The 17,507-nt window shown below is 37.0% G+C and overlaps 1 protein-coding gene across 1 annotated transcript in view; it reads left to right on the forward strand.

Moving 5' to 3' along the window:
* The window catches only part of LOC111146469 (myosin heavy chain 15), a 155,582-nt gene that overhangs the window by 52,660 nt on the left and 85,415 nt on the right, over window positions 1-17,507 (forward strand). Inside the window, 8 exon segments of the mRNA XM_022502027.1 lie at window positions 711-843; window positions 4,180-4,235; window positions 5,063-5,150; window positions 8,202-8,239; window positions 8,241-8,320; window positions 9,213-9,363; window positions 11,007-11,143; window positions 15,896-16,163. Coding sequence (XP_022357735.1) covers window positions 711-843; window positions 4,180-4,235; window positions 5,063-5,150; window positions 8,202-8,239; window positions 8,241-8,320; window positions 9,213-9,363; window positions 11,007-11,143; window positions 15,896-16,163 — 951 coding nt within the window.

Genomic DNA, 17,507 nt, shown 5'->3' on the forward strand with positions numbered 1-17,507 from the left:
ATCTTTTTATTGAAGCTTTTTTTTTTTTTTTAATTTTCTCATAAAAAATAGTCACTGTGAAGTAACGGCCTCCAAACTATGGCCAACAAAGGTTTCTAATGACTCTCGGTGTCTCTCCTCATTTCCCCACTGGTGTGTGTGTTGCCCCTTTTTTCTGCTTTTCTGCTTCTAGTCAGTGATTCCGGATGAAACAGAAAAAAGAGAACTGATAAAGGATAAAATGATACTTCATCCTAAAAATGACCTGCCAACTGTACATAGATGTGCTTTTAATTGTCTTCTTTCATATCCTTGAATATTAATTATAATTATATTTATAGTAAAATATCATTACAATTGCTAATTTTTTAAAATGTTCAGCGTGTGTCAGAGACAATTGGATTATTTAATCTATTCTTGCCTATGAAGGAGAGCTGATGTGAATTGTTTCTACTGGAAATACCATTTAATTCTCTCTCCCTCTCCTTCCTTAGCAATCACTCTCCCTTCCCTCCCCTGCTCTTCCTTTCTATAATGTAAAATGGTAAAGTCTGAGAATTTCTTTGGGTTACACAATGGATTCCTAGAGTATTATTCAGTACTGTTACCTCAAACCAATTTAAAGTTAAAGGACTCAAACAATTTATGACTTTTTAAAAGTAATGCACAATTTGCTATGTTAATTTATGCATTCTCTTCTTTTGTTACCTGAACTGCATGCCTTTCTAAAGGTGCCTTATAACATTAGTGGCTGGCTTGAAAAGAACAAAGACCTTCTTAATGAAACAGTGGTGACTGTATTTCGGAAGTCGTCAAACAGATTCCTGGCAAACCTTTTTGAAAATCACATCAGTACTGACAGTGGTGAGTTGAACAATCTTCCCCAATTTTTTAACCTCAGAATGGAATCCATGGCTGCCTCAGCACTTACAAAAACCCTTATTTCTTTCCTGTGATATCTGTGTTTGCTCCCTGTGGTCTGAGTCATCCCCTCTTATTAGCCTTCTGTCCTCGGGCTGGCGGTTCTTCAGGGAAATGGTGCTCTAAGATAGATGTACTTCAAGGAGCCTGCTCTGGTTTGCTTTTAGCTTCTATTCAACCCCGTTGCAAAGAGGGAGCTGCAAACCATATTTTGATAAATGATTTTGGGGAAATAGCAAGCCTCTTCAATCTATATTCCCCAGGTATCTTGGATTTCTCCTTCAAAATTCTTTCATGTTATTGTAACTTGGGGTTATAATAAGCTTCATGAGGGCAGGGATTATGACCGATTTGCTTAATTGTAGCCTCAAGCATGTAGCAAATATCTGTTTAGCAGGCACTCCAAAAATATGTATTAACCAACAAATAACTAATCTTGCTTAGTAGTTTGTAATTTACAAAGCACTTTTATATACATTATCTTACTCAGTCCCTGCCACGACCCTTTCAGATACAGACAGAGGGCAATGCCTTCTTATCTCACAGGAGCAAATATGGAAGAGTTAAGGAACACTCCCAATTTCACAAATCTACTGTTAAAAGATAAACTGATGTATGTTGAAAATTTTAAGCATTTATTTGAGCAAAATTTGATTCAAATAGGGCAGTGTCAAACCCTCAGTGTTTAAGACTGCTCCACTGATAGAAACTCAGGGAGATACTTTATAGAGAAAAGGTGGAAGCAAATAAGGAAGTTATTGATTGGTTGTAGTTTAAAGCCTACTTGACTATGATTGGTTGTCCTTAGTGTTTTGATTTTATAACCCTGGGGATATTTACAGGCTTAGATTTTGGCTTGCTAATATAGGCCACTATGGAATTAGAGCCACATCAGTCTAATGGCCTCCTTGTTTAATTAATTTAAGGTAGTAAATGCAAAGGCAAAGGTAGGAAGCAGGGCTTCTGCTTCCTGGCCTGGTGCCTATACCACTCTCACTGTCTTCCAGAAACAAAACAGAAAGATGTGCAGGCTAGATGTATTTAAGACATAGTTCAGATTTCTGCACCATGATACAAAGGATTTGAAGATGCTGAGCCCATGTGGTTAACATCAGCCTCACAACAGGACTAATGCTAGCTGCAGAGGGAAGCTCTCCATGATTCTTAACAAAAGTCACAAACTGGCAGCCTTGGAGATGAACTTGGCCTTCAGACACGTTTTGTTTGGTCCACAAGGGTTTAAAAAAAAATCAGAAGTTTCCACATACATATTTGCATTTCTTTGTTCTTTCCAAAGTGGAAAACATTGGAAAATGGAAAATCTGGCCAGCCTGGCTTCAGACACCATTGTGGCAATAGGGTGAGGTTAAGGGGTGTATACTGTCATTTCCTAACCTCCTCACTGTCCTGTTATCTCACACCCAGCTTTAAGTTAATTCCTGGCCCCTGCAGGCTGATTTGGGACTCCTGATTGACATGGTCAGGAAATGGAGAGAGAATTTGGCACTTCCTGGCTTCATCAGCACAGATGACGTAATTCAGGAACAGGCCTGAAATCCCGTTGGCCTCCCTCAAGAGGTTGCGAAATGAAGGCTATTGTATTTGGACCCTGATAATCTTCAGGCAGTGCATTTGCCTGATCCTAATGGCTTCTAAAGTGCCCCTGAGCATTCGGTTAGATAGTGACTCCTAAGCTTACGGCTCCCAGATGGGTCATTCTCTGATCATAAGAGATCAGGCAGCAGTACAGGCATAGAGTCAGACAGGAAATCATCTTCGAACTCTTCAGAGTGTCTGCTGTGTCCTTTGGAAACAGAAAAGAATAACTGTCCAGAATGTCCCCCTTTTTTCGCAATTTTTCAAGCACCCCCTGAAAATACTTGCCTCCACGTTTCTCCCTCTTCCAAATACTAAATTACCCATAGTAACCCTACTTTCTTCTGGGGGAATCCAAGAAATTATAACTGGAGTTATAATTTCTTTAAAAAATTAATAGTGGAAGGTAGTAGTATTCCCTTTTCATAGGTGGAGGAACTGAAACACGAAGAGGTCCAGTGACTGACTCAGAGGGCCTGAGGCATGTCAGTAGGACGTTAGTGATTCAGTTTTAGGACTTCTGCCCCAGCACAGGTGTTACTCAGGTGCAGAGAATATTTTGTGTTACATGTGGACAGCTGGTCCATTTTTTCTGGATTGCCTAGGAATTTTGCAGTCATTGTTGCTGTTGTACATCTTTGTGAGTTAGCACTACACAAATGTATATAAAACAATTTGGTTTAGCATGGACCCTTTTGCTTGAAGAAAATGGAAATAGATTTTTTTTTCATAAATTAAAAAACCAACGCCTGACTGTTGCCAAAAACACAGATGACATGGAAAAACAAAGAGAGAAACATAAAAGTTACCTATCATTCTACATAGAGTGATAGCAATTGCTAACACTTTAGTATATGCTTCTCCCAATATTTTTTACTAATTTACTATTTATTTATTTATTTACTAATTTATTTATTAATTTACTAATTTATTTATTAATTTACTAATTATTTATTTATTAACTTACTAATTTACTATTTTTAACTAATAATACAACTACACTGACAGACATGTATACGTACTCAGGATCACAACACACACACCTTTATAACCTACTTTTTCTCTTAAAATAACTCCTAGGAATCTTTCCATGTCAGGTATATAGATCCTCCTCATCATTTTATTTTTTTATTATTTATTTTTTTAAATTTTATTTAGTTATTTGACAGACAGAAATCACAAGTAGGCAGAGAGGCAGGCAGAGAGAGGGGGGAGGCAGGCTCCCTGCTGAGCAGAGAGCCCAATGCGGGGCTCGATCCTAGGACCCTGAGATCATGACCTGATCCGAAGGCAGAGGCTCAACCCACTGAGCCACCCAGGCGCCCCTCCTCCTCAGCATTTTAAAAGGTCACAGTATTTCATTTTATACATACTCTTGCATAATTTAACTAGTCAATCTCCTACTGAAAGACATTTGCTTTGATAACTTTAGTTTTTGTTTATTTTATTTTATTTTTGTCAGTGACTAAACAATGCTGTAGCAGTAACTTTGTGCAGTTGCCCAACTATTTCTTTAAGGAAGAACACTAGAAATAGACATTTGTGTTGAGATAAATATTTTTAAAGCTTTTCGTAGATATTGCCATATTGCTTCTAGAACTTGACAAATTTATACTTTCATCAACAGGGTATGATAATGTGACAAAAAAGAGCTTTATAAATGCTTTTTTCTTCTTTTTTTAGCTCTACAGTTTGGGGAAGGAAACGCAAGAGAGGAGTTTCATTCCAAACTGCATAAAGTAATTTTTAATTGCATCTATTCATATATTAACTGCCTCACAATCTGCATATGTTATTACTTATTTGAATTTTCACATCTTCAAATAAGGTAAAAGTATCTGAAGTTAGCCAAGTGGGAAAAGTTGAAGTTTATCTTGATATTAATAGGTTTTTGTGGACACTATTGGAACCTCACCTAGTCCCCCTTATCAGCCCTACACCCATCTTCCAGCTGTTGAGAATGTTGGCTCATAAAAATTCACAGGTTCCAGAATTGCCATTGGCAAATGGGAAGCTAAACTCTCTCCTTACTCCTCCAGACTCTGACTCCTTTCTTGCCTCAAGATGGAGGGAACAACTGTGGTACAATTGGTGCATTTGTGCTCAGAGTTCCTTCAGGGATCACGTTCGGCTTTGAACCTATATCATTGTGGTTTTTTTTTTTTTTCCTTCCCCTACCCTATCCTGCTTCTCAAGTAAATCCCTGATTCAGATCCTGCTTCCAGAGAATCTGACCTTAGAAAAACTTTCCACACAGAAAACTTGAGAAACAATTTATGTGTTCAAGTCATTTGTTTGCCCAGTCATAAATTATCACTACCAAATTCAAAACAGGTAGATATGATTCACAACAGAAGTGCATCTGTCAGATAAATATTGACTTGCCTTAAGAAAGAAATAATGTATGGTTTGGTAAGCACAAAAGGATGTTGAATTCATTATTTTATTGTTGATATGCATCTTCGCTTTATGATTAAGTTGATAGACTTGGAGACAATTGTGAGCTAGATTGGTATTTTTAGTGATTTGCAAAGTGATTCTGTGTTTGTTATGGTCTCTATTTAAGGAAAACCTAAATAAATTGATTACTAAGCTGAAATCAACAGCACCTCATTTTGTAAGATGCATAAATCCCAATGTGAACAAAATGCCAGGTAAGAATTAGACTTCTTTGTGATCTGCACTAAGAAATACATTTGATCCAAGCTATGTTGAATGTCTTTTTTAGAAAATTTACCAGTTCCTTTTATATAAGCATTGATTTCAGATAGAAAAATGAAAGTAACTTTAAAGTGAGATGTTCAGAACCTCAAGATTGCTTTTGAATTGAGAGTTGAGTGGACATGCAGAAGGAATTCACAAAGCCAACTCAACTGGGTAACATTAGAATGCTTGATATTACCATTTAAATTCCTCCTTGTATTTCATGCTAAAATCTGGATGAGCTTTTGTGCCATTGTCTATAAGGGCAAAGTATAATAAAGAGGATTAGATAATCAGTGGAGGAATTAAGGTAGATGTTTCAGCATAAAGGAAATTATTTGGTCTAAATTATATAAGCTGTCTGTAAAGACAGTTCCTAAATCCATTTCTAATTTTTGAGAACTCCCTCTAGCCTTCTTGCCAATACTAATATCTTCCCTCTCCCTAACAGCACCCGTCTCTTTAGTTATGTACTTCTGAGGGGTGGACAGTTTTTTGTTTTTATTTTAAGGTTCCTCCCCCCCCTACCCACAGCAGTTTTATTGAGATATAACTGGCATATAGCACTACAGTATGAATTTAAGGTATACAGCATAATGATTTGACTTATATATATTGTGTAATGATTACTAAGTTCAGTTAACATCCATCTTCTCATATAATTTTTTTCCTTGTGATAAGAACTCTTAGGATTGACTCTCTTAACTTTATTATCTTGATGCTTAGGTTTTCAAGTATACCATACAACGGTGTTAACTATAGTTATCATGTTGTATATTGCATTCTTGGTACTTATTTATCTTATGACTGGAAGTCTGTGCCTTGTGACCATGTTGGTCCAACGTCCCCACCCTCCCCCACCTCCTGTTTTTGATAACCACAAATCCATAAATCTATCTCTTTTTCTATGAGTTTGTTTGTTTTTAGATTCCACATATAAGCAAGATCATACAGTATTTGTATTTCTCTGCCTCACTTATTTCACTGAGCATAATGACCTCAAGTTCCATCCATGCTGTTGCATATGGTGGGACTTCCTTCTTTTTTATGGCTGAATAATATTTCATGATATATATATAGATAGATATATAGATATATATATGCATATATTTTTATGTGTGTGTGCATGTGCATGCATATTCTTTATCCATTCTTCTGTCTCTGAACACTTAAGTTGTTTGCATGTCTTGGCTATTATACTGGATACTTTTTTGATGAATGGATTGTAGTAGGTGGGCGATAGTGAAATATTTCTTGTTTTTAATTGCCAAAACAAAGTTTTTACAGACCTTAACTACATGGATTATTTTCTACACATCATGGGTTTGAAGGTTCTCAGACTTCTTTCTCAGGCTTCTATATAACTTGGTCAGAGGCAGTCAGCTTCAAAATTGTATAGATGATACACACTTATGTCTTCAGGGCACTAATCACCCTTGGAATGTATAGCTAGCCAGATGCTGCTGATTCTAATTTCTGAGGTTCTGTAGTATCTTGCATTTTTATTAACCTCCTGTAATTAAGACCCCAGTCTTGACAGCCTGTGACCTATTTTGGGAAAGTGTGATACTAAACAATGATGCTGCAGTTTGGGTTTTTGCAACACAAACACTTCGTGTTCATTGATGCTGTATGTTTTTGCCTCATTGTTTCTTATCAGCTGGGTTTCTGAATGCATCTAGGGACACTGCTTCCATTTGGCAAGAAATCTAATTAGCTGCCTCTATTTTGGAGCAATTCTGTTACCTATTAGAGTTGTCTCCCATTGAGTCAGCTCTGATTTTAGCAGTTAATTTTTTTTTTTTAAATCATAGGACAAAGTCCTAAGACAAGCTTCATGATCTAATCAAGACAGTTTTTCATATGTACTTAAAGGGAATGAGTATACTTGATCTTTTGGGGTCATAGAGCACCACTTGTTCCCCTTCTTACACATCATTTGTTTCTGTTTATGAAAGGGGTTGGAGTACAGGAATATGGATATATGGCTTAGGGTTTATTTCTGTGACCCTGGACATAAGCTGAGATTCATCTCATTTCCATTTTTCTTATAATGCTATCATAAGGCCTTTGTGTTAGGAGGAACGCTACTTGACTTCTTCCAGAAGGTTTGCTGAAAGGCAGACACAGTGGCTCCTTGGAAGGTTTTTCAGAGGCTTGTCTTAGAGACTGCAGCCACAGCTCTGGTAGGGCCTCATCTGATAAACAAGGAGGTGGTAGGAAGATGCTTATGCTATAGAGCAAAACTCAGGTGCTCTCAAGATAATAAGAAGAGAATGTAGGCTGGGATATGACCAAGTCCTTCATAAGGCAAAAAAGTAAACAGAGTTTTGTGGCTGTGTTCATCTTCTCCTTTTTTGTATTCCCCCATTCTTGTAATCCCTTCTCCTTCCTATTTGGAGGTGGCAGTTCCCTTTTGTGTTCTTACACTCTTCTCTAGCTGGTTTTCAGCCAGAGAAGGGATGTAATACAAGCTATTTATAATCCTAGCAAAAATGTATTCTTTTTCATCTTCTAGGTGTATTTGCTTATAAAACTTGACAAACCATGAATTAAAGGGTTCATTCTGTGTTAGAGGCATTTCAGGTAAATCCGATTTAGAGACTCTTTTTTTTTTAAAGATTTTTTTATTTCTTCATGTAACAGAGAGAGAGATCACAAGTAGGCAGAGAGGCAGGCAGAGAGAGAGGGGGAAGCAGACTCCCTGCTGTGCAGAGAGCCCGATGTGGGGCTTGATCCCAGGACCCTGAGATCATGACCTGAGCCGAAGGCAGAGGATTAACCCACTGAGCCACCCAGGTGCCCCGATTTAGAGACTCTTGCATGATAGGTTGGGTACTGAGAGTGCCACTGGGCTGGGAGTGAGTGAACTCCTATTGCCTATTATATTAGAGAACATCAAATTCAAACTTTTTTTAAAAATCCCAAGATGCAGCAATTAAGACAAGATCTTGGGTAATAATTCTTTTGGACACAGACTGAGAGTGACCCTTTTTCTACAGGTTTATTAGACACTTACTTGCTTCTGCAGCAGCTGTGCTTAGAATGGTGTCTTAGAAGGAATCAGGATATGCTGTGAAGGTTTTCCAAACCAACTGCTGTATGCTGATTTTAAACAAAGGTAAAAATACATCCCAGGATCCGAGGAGCCCAAGGCAGCCATTCTGTTTTCCTCTCTTTCTGAGTGTTTAGGCATGCATTATTTGTTTGGTTGATGTCCTCCAGACTACAGATCGATGTGTTTTGGTGGTGGTGAGATATATGATGACAGAGTTCCATTATTACTTCCCCTTAAATCCAACATCCATGTAGCTGTAATATTCTTAAATCTCTATTAACGGGTAATAGACCCACATATAGAAGAAATATATACAGAAGAAAGACACAGAGGCTGAATTGAATTTCTGAAATGTCATATGTACTTAATTGTAGCTGCCTTCCAAGCAGGCTGTTGCTGTACTAGCAAGCCTGTGAAAGAAAGGAAGCCAGCAGGGTGTGTGGCAAGAGGCAGGAGAGGCATTTCTGCTTTCTATTTTCTGAATCCCCAAAGTATAAATTATAGGTCATCAAGCAAATTTGAGCAAAGTATGGTAGAGTAGAAGGAGTACATGTCTTAGGGTTAAGAGACATTTCTAGCTCTCCACCAGCTCACCATCAGGGTGAAGAAATCTTGGAAGAGCATTAAAAAAAAGAGAGAGCATTTAATGTCTGCTTTCCAGTTATCTTATCGGTATGATAGAGATACTTAAGCCTGCCTCTTTCCCTCCCCTTGCCTCCCAAACTCTCCTTCCCTCCCTAACTGAGCAGAGAATCAAATGACATTGTCTCTAAAATACTATGAAAGTACAAACTATTATCCCAAAATAAAGGATTATTGCTTGTATTCTCATTATTATTGCCATGAGTTTTGTGAAAATTGAATATATTTGTAGGAGAGGTACAAGTCTATACCTCCTCTACCTCACTTGTTCAAATTATTCTTTCTGTGAATCATATGACCTCTCTGACCCCAGGATTTATTCTTTATCTATTTTAAATTAGGTATGCATTTTGCGCCCAAAGGCATTTCCAAAGAGTAGGTTTGTAAGCAGCAGAAAAGCAGCTAAGGAATTACTTGGCTCATTGAAGATAGACCATACCCAGTACCGCTTTGGAATCACTAAGGTAACCAGAAAACTAGGAAGAATGGATTTGGAGAAGAGTAGGAGAAAAGAGTGTGTATCTTAAAATACCCATGAAAGTGCAATGAAAAGGCATTCTACAATTCTTGTGACCACAAATAACACAAATAGAGCTCAGTTGAAAGTGGAGACATCAATGTTATTTGAGAGAAAACTCAGTGCTTCTTAAATCTTAGTGTTGACTACATGTACATTTTTATAATTATTTATCTAAGTAAGTTTGTGCCAAGATATAAAATATTGAATCAACCTTAGTGTGCTAGAAAATGTGCGTAGATATCAGAGCTAGAAAAAGGTGAATAAACTTACTGGAATGAACTGCTTGTCTGTGTGTGAATGGATTCATCGACAAGTACTCTTTTAGGGAATTAATTCTACAAAACTGTACGAGTAATTAAATGTTAAGGTCAACCCCACTATCCCAAAAAATTAATCCACAGTGAAGTTTTTATAATGTGGTTTGATAAATTCTGCTTTGTCCTAGATGATTTTTATATGATCCACATATTATGGGAAACTTCTGACTAATAGATTTGGTTTTATTTGATAGTCAACATCAGGTTGTTCCTAATGACATGCATAGAAGGATCAAATTATTAGAAAGAGAATTGGAGGGTCTAGGGTGAGAAGCTCACAGAAAAAGGAGCTCCATAGGACATGACTGTAACATGTTACTTGACTCCTACATTTTGAGTACCTGAGAATCTGTGTCTGGTGTTTGTTGCTTCTGCTGATTTCCGCTACTGGTACCTTGTTTCCCTATGGACTTAGTTGTTTTTGCTGTATACTACTAGTCTAGATAGGACTAGCATGAGGTAAGAGAGCCTCCTGAGGCACAAAGTTTAAGATGGTACCCACTATTAGAGTTATGTAAGTACTGACTTAAACAACCCTGAAAGTGAGTTCTTCCTTAAAATTTGTTCCTCACCTCATCTTGGCCATTACTTCTAATTCTTGAAAAAAGTATTGATGTGGATTCTTTAATGGCTAAGACATAGTCACTTTCTCCAGAGCAGAGATCGGCAAACCTTGGCCTAAGGGCCATTTCCGTGGCCTATTTTTAATATGGCCCGTTAATTAAAAATGGTTTGACATTTTAAAATGGTTGGGTTTTTTTCTTTGTTTTTTGGGTTTTTTTTTTTTTTTTTTAAGAAGGGGGAAAGGAAGAGGAAGAAAGGGAGGAGAAGAAAGGGAGGAAGAGGAAATGAAGAAGATTCTATAGATCTATGAAAATTCTATGTGATTTGTAAAGCCCAAAAATATTTTCTATCTGGCCTTTTACAGAAAAGTTTGCAGACCCCTGTCTGGCACGGCAGAACACTGCTTGGCTGGGTCGATCTTAAAATTTAAACCAGGTTCCCTCAACAGCCTATACATTATTAAAAGATGAGGAGAATAGTCTATGTTCTTAAGGAATCAAAATAACCACAGGATTAAATAAAATATTTTTGCAAATTTTAGACTTATAAAAGCAAATCTTCTAGAATGTACATTTTACATCTTGAGTAGGACTTAACAAAAAATACAACTAATCAATTAATACACCAGTTGTTCATACAGTCATTCAGTAGACTGAATAATGAATGCCCATTATGAGTGGAACTAGCATCTGATTATTTCTTTTAGGTGTTTTTAAAAGCTGGCTTTCTGGAACAACTGGAATCAATGAGAGATGAGAGACTATCCAAAGTCTTTACATTGTTCCAAGCCAGAGTACGGGGCAAACTGATGAGAATCACGTTCCAGAGGAATCTGGAAGAGAGGTATGATATCCTTACCCTACACTCCCACTGCCAGAGTAGCAGTGTACCTGCATCAATGTGACCTTATCTCACTGTCTTATCATAGGTCAGTGTAAAGGGCTGCCACCTCTGCTCAGGCTGGGACTTCACTTAAAATTTTTAAATCCTGGAACACCAAACAGAGCACAAAGGCCTTTTATTGCAGTATCTAACCAAGTATAAGCATAATTCAGATATTTCTTGTATTGTTTCTGGGCTTCCCTTTGGAGGGATTCTTTATAGTCAAGGAAGTCTGGATCTCAGAGGGTGGCGTGACTCACAATTCATAACCAAAGCAGACCTGGAAAAGTTCTCATGCATCCCACAGCCAACTCTAGAGAAATTTGCTGCAGAGTGAGGAGGTGTTCTGACCACTTTACAACCTCCCCTGGGTCAGAAACTGTGGCTGTTGGTGATATGTAATCATAACTCTTTTATTTCATTTCAGGCAGGTTCACTAGGGACATTTATCAACACATTTGGACACTAAGGTGTAGGTTTTGTCTATTCTTTAAGAGAATCATGGAAAGCAAGCTAGAAAAATCTCTAAACAAAGGGATTGTGAGCAAAAGATTCTGCAATTGTTGCATTTACTTTTTCTATGGTATAGTTTACCTTCTGGAGAGAGGTCCACAGATCTTGGTATAACTTGTTTAATTGATAATCTGTTAATTCCTTCTGTTTTACCAAAGAAGAAAAAGATAATTACATGGTGATAGCAAAGATATTAAGAAACCTTTCCTAAACAATCTTCTGTAACTCATATCATGCTCAGTAAGGTATGGGAATTTATGGGAGTTTGGGAATCAGAAGACATGGCTTCTAGAACTAGTTATATAAATTTTGGTAAAACTCTTAATGTCTATATAGTTCACTTCCTTCATCTGTAAAATGAGGTCTTTTTAAAAAAAATTATTTATTCATTTGAGAGAGAGACAACACAAGCAAGGTGGTGGGGGAGGCAGAGGGAGAGGCAGAAGCTGACTCCCCGCTGAGCTATGAGGCTGATGCAGAGCTTGATCCCAGTACCTGAAGATCATGACCTGAGCCAAAGGCTGACTCTTTTTTTTTTTTTTTTTAAGATTTTATTTATTTATTTGACAGAGAGAGAGATCACAAGCAGGCAGAGAGGCAGGCAGAGAGAGAGGGGGAAGCAGGCTCCCTGCTGAGCAGAGAGCCCGATGCGGGCCTCGATCCCAGGACCCTGAGATCATGATCTGAGCTGAAGGCAGAGGCTTTAACCCACTGAGCCACCCAGGCGCCCGAAAGGCTGACTCTTAATTGACTGAGCCACCCAGGTGCCCCAAAATGAGGTCTTTACTATCCACTCCTTCTAAATAATAGGATGACTTGAACAAATTTTTTTGATTTTTAATTTTTAAAATTTTTTACAGGTTTTTATTTATTTCAGACAGAGAGAGAGAGAGAGAGAGAGAGTGCGCATAAGCAGGGGTGGGGGAATAGGGCAGAGGGAGAAGCAGGCTCCTGGTTGAACAGGGAGCCCCATACCAGGACCCTGGGATCATGGCCTGAGCTGAAAGCAGACATTTAACCAACTGAGCCACCCAGGCACTCTGGCTTTAAACAATTATTATAAAATATTTCAAACACACAAAAAATACAGAAAATATTCTAATGCATACTCATGGAGCTTATTATCAAAAGTTTAGCAGTTTCTAACATTTTCTCTCTACTGCTCACGATTTAAAAACATTTACAAAATTGAAGCTCTTTATGTATTTCTCCCTTAATCCAGATCCTATACCTAGTTCCCCAGATCCTGAATTTTTGTTATCATTCTATGTTTCATTCATGTTCATATATAAAACATATAAAGATATGTTTTCATACCTTTAACATATTTTTCTGGTAGTTGCTCACAACATTAAAAAAAATAAATTAATAAGGGCACCTGGGCGGCCTAGTCAGTTAGCTGTCTGCCTTCGGCTCAGATCATGATCCTGGAATCCCAGGATCGAGCCCCACATCAGGCTCTCTGCTTAGCAGGGAATCTGCATCTCCCTCTGTTCTTCACCTCACTCGTGTTCTCACTCTCTCTGTCTCTCTCTCAAATAAATAAAATCTTTAAATAAATAAATGAATAAATAAATAAAAATAACAGATACAGTTGAAGCATCTTGTGTATTTCTGCCTTGATCTGAATCCTGTGGAGATATGCAGATATCCTTAAAAGGTTATATGATTTTGCCTGTATTCAGTCTTCACATAAATAATATTCTGTATATATTATTCAGAAATTTGTTCTATTTTTTTCAGTACTATTTTTGAAATTTATTAATGTTGATAAATCTAGTGCTAGATTATGGATTTAACTGCTATATAATATTCCACACTGTACAAATATACCATGATTTATTGATCCATTTTCTAGCTCAAGTAAATTTAACTCATTTACAATTTTTTCCCATTAGGAACAGCTCTCTAGTGTCATTTTTGCAAATCTCTGCCCCTGCATATGTGCAGGAGTTTCTTGAGGGCAATATCACTCAAAATGCTGGTTCATGCTCTAAGAATTTGTGGGTAACAGCTGGTGAGGCCCACACTTTCCATAGCTTTTCTCTAGGGTATGAATTAATAGATTTTAGCCTACACACCGCTTCATCTTCATGAGATATCACCAAAATGCTTTCCAATTTACTTTTCACCAGAAGTATATGAAAATCCCATTGCTCTATATTGATGCCAACTTGTGGTATTTTGGACTTCAAAAACTTTTGCCAAACTTTGTCATATTTCTGACTGCGGGGAAAGCTCTCATTTCTCTTTTAAGAAGATGTTAACTGTAGATTTTTCTTTTTATAGGTATGATATATTGTGTGGAGGACTTTTATTCCATCCTATATTGTTAAGCACTTTTCTCAGGAAAATGATTAAATTCTTTTTCTGCATCTGGTGAAATAATTGCATAGTTTTTTTCCCCATTGACCTTTAAGTATATTGAATTATATTGATAGATTTTTAAAAATGTTAAACCCACTTTGTTTTTGAACTATCTTTTTCATACATTGATGGGTTTAGTTACAGTATTATCATAAGGATTTTTGCAACATTGTTTATGAAAAGGTTGGTAATTTTTTTCTCCTACATTATCAGACTTTGGATCAAGATGACCTTACCCTTATAAAACAAGTGGGGAATGTCTCCTCTTTTCAAAACATGAAACAATTTATTTTGATTATCTGCTCCTTGAATGGTTGGTAAAATTTGCTTGTAAAACCATGTAGATCTGGTGATGAGATTTTTTTGATAGATTTTACAAATTTGATTCCATTTATTTAACAGTTGTAGCATATTGAGATTTTCCTTTATTCTTGAATCAGTTTAGAAGAGTTTCTTTAAAAAAATTGTACATTTCTTTTAAATTTTCCAATTTGCTAGATTATGATTTTAATCTCTATCATATCTATAAATATATTTCTAAAGCATAATTCTAGATTATTCTTAGAATATTATTATTTCTAGTATTGTTTATTTGTGCCTTCTGTCCTTTTTCTTAATCATTGATGTCAGATGTTTATTTAGACTAATAAATCACCTTATTTTGTTTTTTATTCTAGTTTATTAGTTTCTGATCTCATCTTTATTCTTTCCTTCTTTCCACTTGCTTTGGGTTTATTACTAATTCACAACTTTTTAATGTGTCTAATCAGCTGGTTAATTCTTACATTGACTGTTTGATTTAAATGACTATATTTTCCAATATTAGATATTTTATTTGATCCTCTTTGAAATCTTTCTGCCCTTTTATTATAATGGCTCATTTCTTTCTTGTTTTTTCATCTTCCCTCTATGGCTTTAAGAATTTTTAACAATTATTTTATGGTCTCCACCAGATTGTTCAATTATTTGAAATTCTTGGGGGGTTAATCAAACTTTTTATTATAGTTGCTCACCCTCACTGATGGGTAATTTTTTTTTTTTTTTTCTATATGTGTTTTGTAATTTTGAAGAGGTAAGCTCATCTTTAAAGGGACTTTGAGAGAATCTCTGGTGCTTGATTTTAGGGTACTTTCTTCAGTGCACATTTGCATTTTCTTTTCCCAAAAGCCCAAAGGGTATTTATTGTCAGCGTAAAAAATGATGATGCTAAATTCTTACATACATCTGCACTGATCAGATAGTATAGTTTAAACCTCAGACATTTCAGTGGTCCTGATCCATGATAAAAACAAAAAATTCTTGGAGTAGAATTTTTGCTTTACCCTGAGGCCAGAGCAAATCAGATATACTTTTCTTTGACATCACTTTGTGCCAGTGGTGAATTTTTAAATTTTTCTTTTCATGAAGGGTGATGTTCTTTGAAAGTCTCAGCCTGTTTCTTTATCCATACAGATATAAAGATATAAATCCCTACAATACCAAGACTGGATCCTTCCTTCCATGAAGATGGCCAAGCTGTATACACATTGACTTTTCATTAGGGTTTATTTGCTCCCTCTTTCTCTGTTACCCTCTTTCCAGCTCAGCTCTCATTGCAAGGATGTTTGCAGTGGGAATATTTTGGGGGCATCTAGCCCACAATATTGCTAGCTCCAGAAGTCCCTCATAGGGCTTTTGCCAGAATCAAGTGAGAGCCCAGATGTAGAAGGGCTTTGAAGATAAATGAGAAACTTTAATGACTCCTCAAAAGATTGCTTCTTAAAGATCTTAATTGGGAAAATGGCTCTCCTATTGTCTGGGTTCACTTGTTTTTCTTTTTCTCTCTTGATTTAGGGAAGCCCTTCTTGTGATCCAGTGGAACCTAAGAGTTTTCATGGCTGTGAAAACTTGGCCTTGGATGAGACTCTTCTTCAAGATCAAGACTCTAGTTGAATCTGCTGGCATGGGAGAGGAGATAGCTGCTCTGAAGGAAGAGTGTGTGCAACTGCACAAAACCCTGGAGAACTCGGAATCTCAGAGAGAAGAACTGAAAGCCAAACAGTTCTCCTTCATCAGGGAAAAGAATGACCTGCTTCTTCAGCTGCAGGCAATGAGTGGCCTCGTCATTTGTTCTCCACATCAAGTTTTTAATTAGAGTCCCTTGTTTTGCAGGCAGTGTTCACTTGAGAAAAATGAGGCATGTGCTTTTCAAATACTATGGCATTTCAGCAGACACAATGGAAACACTTAAGGAGACACCCTGTTTCCTAGTGAGCTGATTTCATTGGCAGGATGTCTTTGATGGGCTTTAAGTATATAAAAGCACCACAATCTATCCTGGGAACCAAGGAGCTCTGGGTCTTAATATGAATTTTGTGTGATCCATTAGCAAATCAAAAGACAGGATTTAGTAGATTCTGAGAAAAACTTTACTGAAATCTATAGGATTATTGCAGTTTGCTTCTAGTTGTTTTCCTGATTTTTGGTTTCTCTACTTCCCCTACCCCAGTCCAAATCAACTTCATTAATCAGTTCAATTCTTTTTTTTTTTTTTTTTTTTTTAGATTTTTTATTTATTTATTTGTCAGAAAGAGAGAGAGAGAGAGAGCACAGGCAGACAGAGTGGCAGGCAGAGGCAGAGGGAGAAGCAGGCTCCCCACAGAACAAGGAGCCCGATGTGGGACTCGATCCCAGGACGCTGGGATCATGACCTGAGCCGAAGGCAGCTGCTTAACCAACTGAGCCACCCAGGCGTCCCAATCAGTTCAATTCTTAAAAGAGCAGCTCTCATCATTGGCTTTGCCTCAAACTTATTGGTGAAGTATTAAAAAAATAGAAAGATGTCTAGACCCCACTGTCAGATATTTTGATTAAGCAGGCCCTACGTGGGTTCAAATAATCTATATGGGTGATTCTGATATTCAGTTAGGATTGAGAACCATTCTCATAAACAAACATTGTGTTGCTTCTCTGATGAATAAGTTTCAGATCCTGCAATATGTGCATTATAGACTCCAGACCCTTGGCCTTGACATCTGAGCCTCCATCTCCACTCTGATACCCGTGTGCCATTACTCGCTCCTTTTCACATTCCTCCTCTCTGGGCACCAGCACTGCTGTTATCCCTAAACACCCCAAAGGCAGTGATGAGGTTTTCTCCACTATTATTATATTCACCACCCCACTTAGCACAGTGCTAAGCTAAAAAAAATACTGGGTTCTAATACAACTATATACAATTTATAATACAATTTATACAATTATAGAACATATTTTCCTGATTTTTGAACTTACAGGAAACAGAGAAAATTTAATAGTTTTATACTGATCCAAGTTATTCTTTTCTTTGGTCCTCTGCCAATTATCAGTTTTCCAAGAGACCATATTTTGCAGAAGAATTTCATCCAGACCTGTATTTCTTTCTTTCTTTCTTTCTTTCTTTCTTTCTTTCTTTCTTTCTTTCTTT

The sequence above is a fragment of the Enhydra lutris genome, unplaced genomic scaffold (assembly GCF_002288905.1).
Source record: "Enhydra lutris kenyoni isolate GAN:26980312 unplaced genomic scaffold, ASM228890v2 scaffoldscaffold2, whole genome shotgun sequence".
NCBI classification, from domain to species: domain Eukaryota; kingdom Metazoa; phylum Chordata; class Mammalia; order Carnivora; family Mustelidae; genus Enhydra; species Enhydra lutris.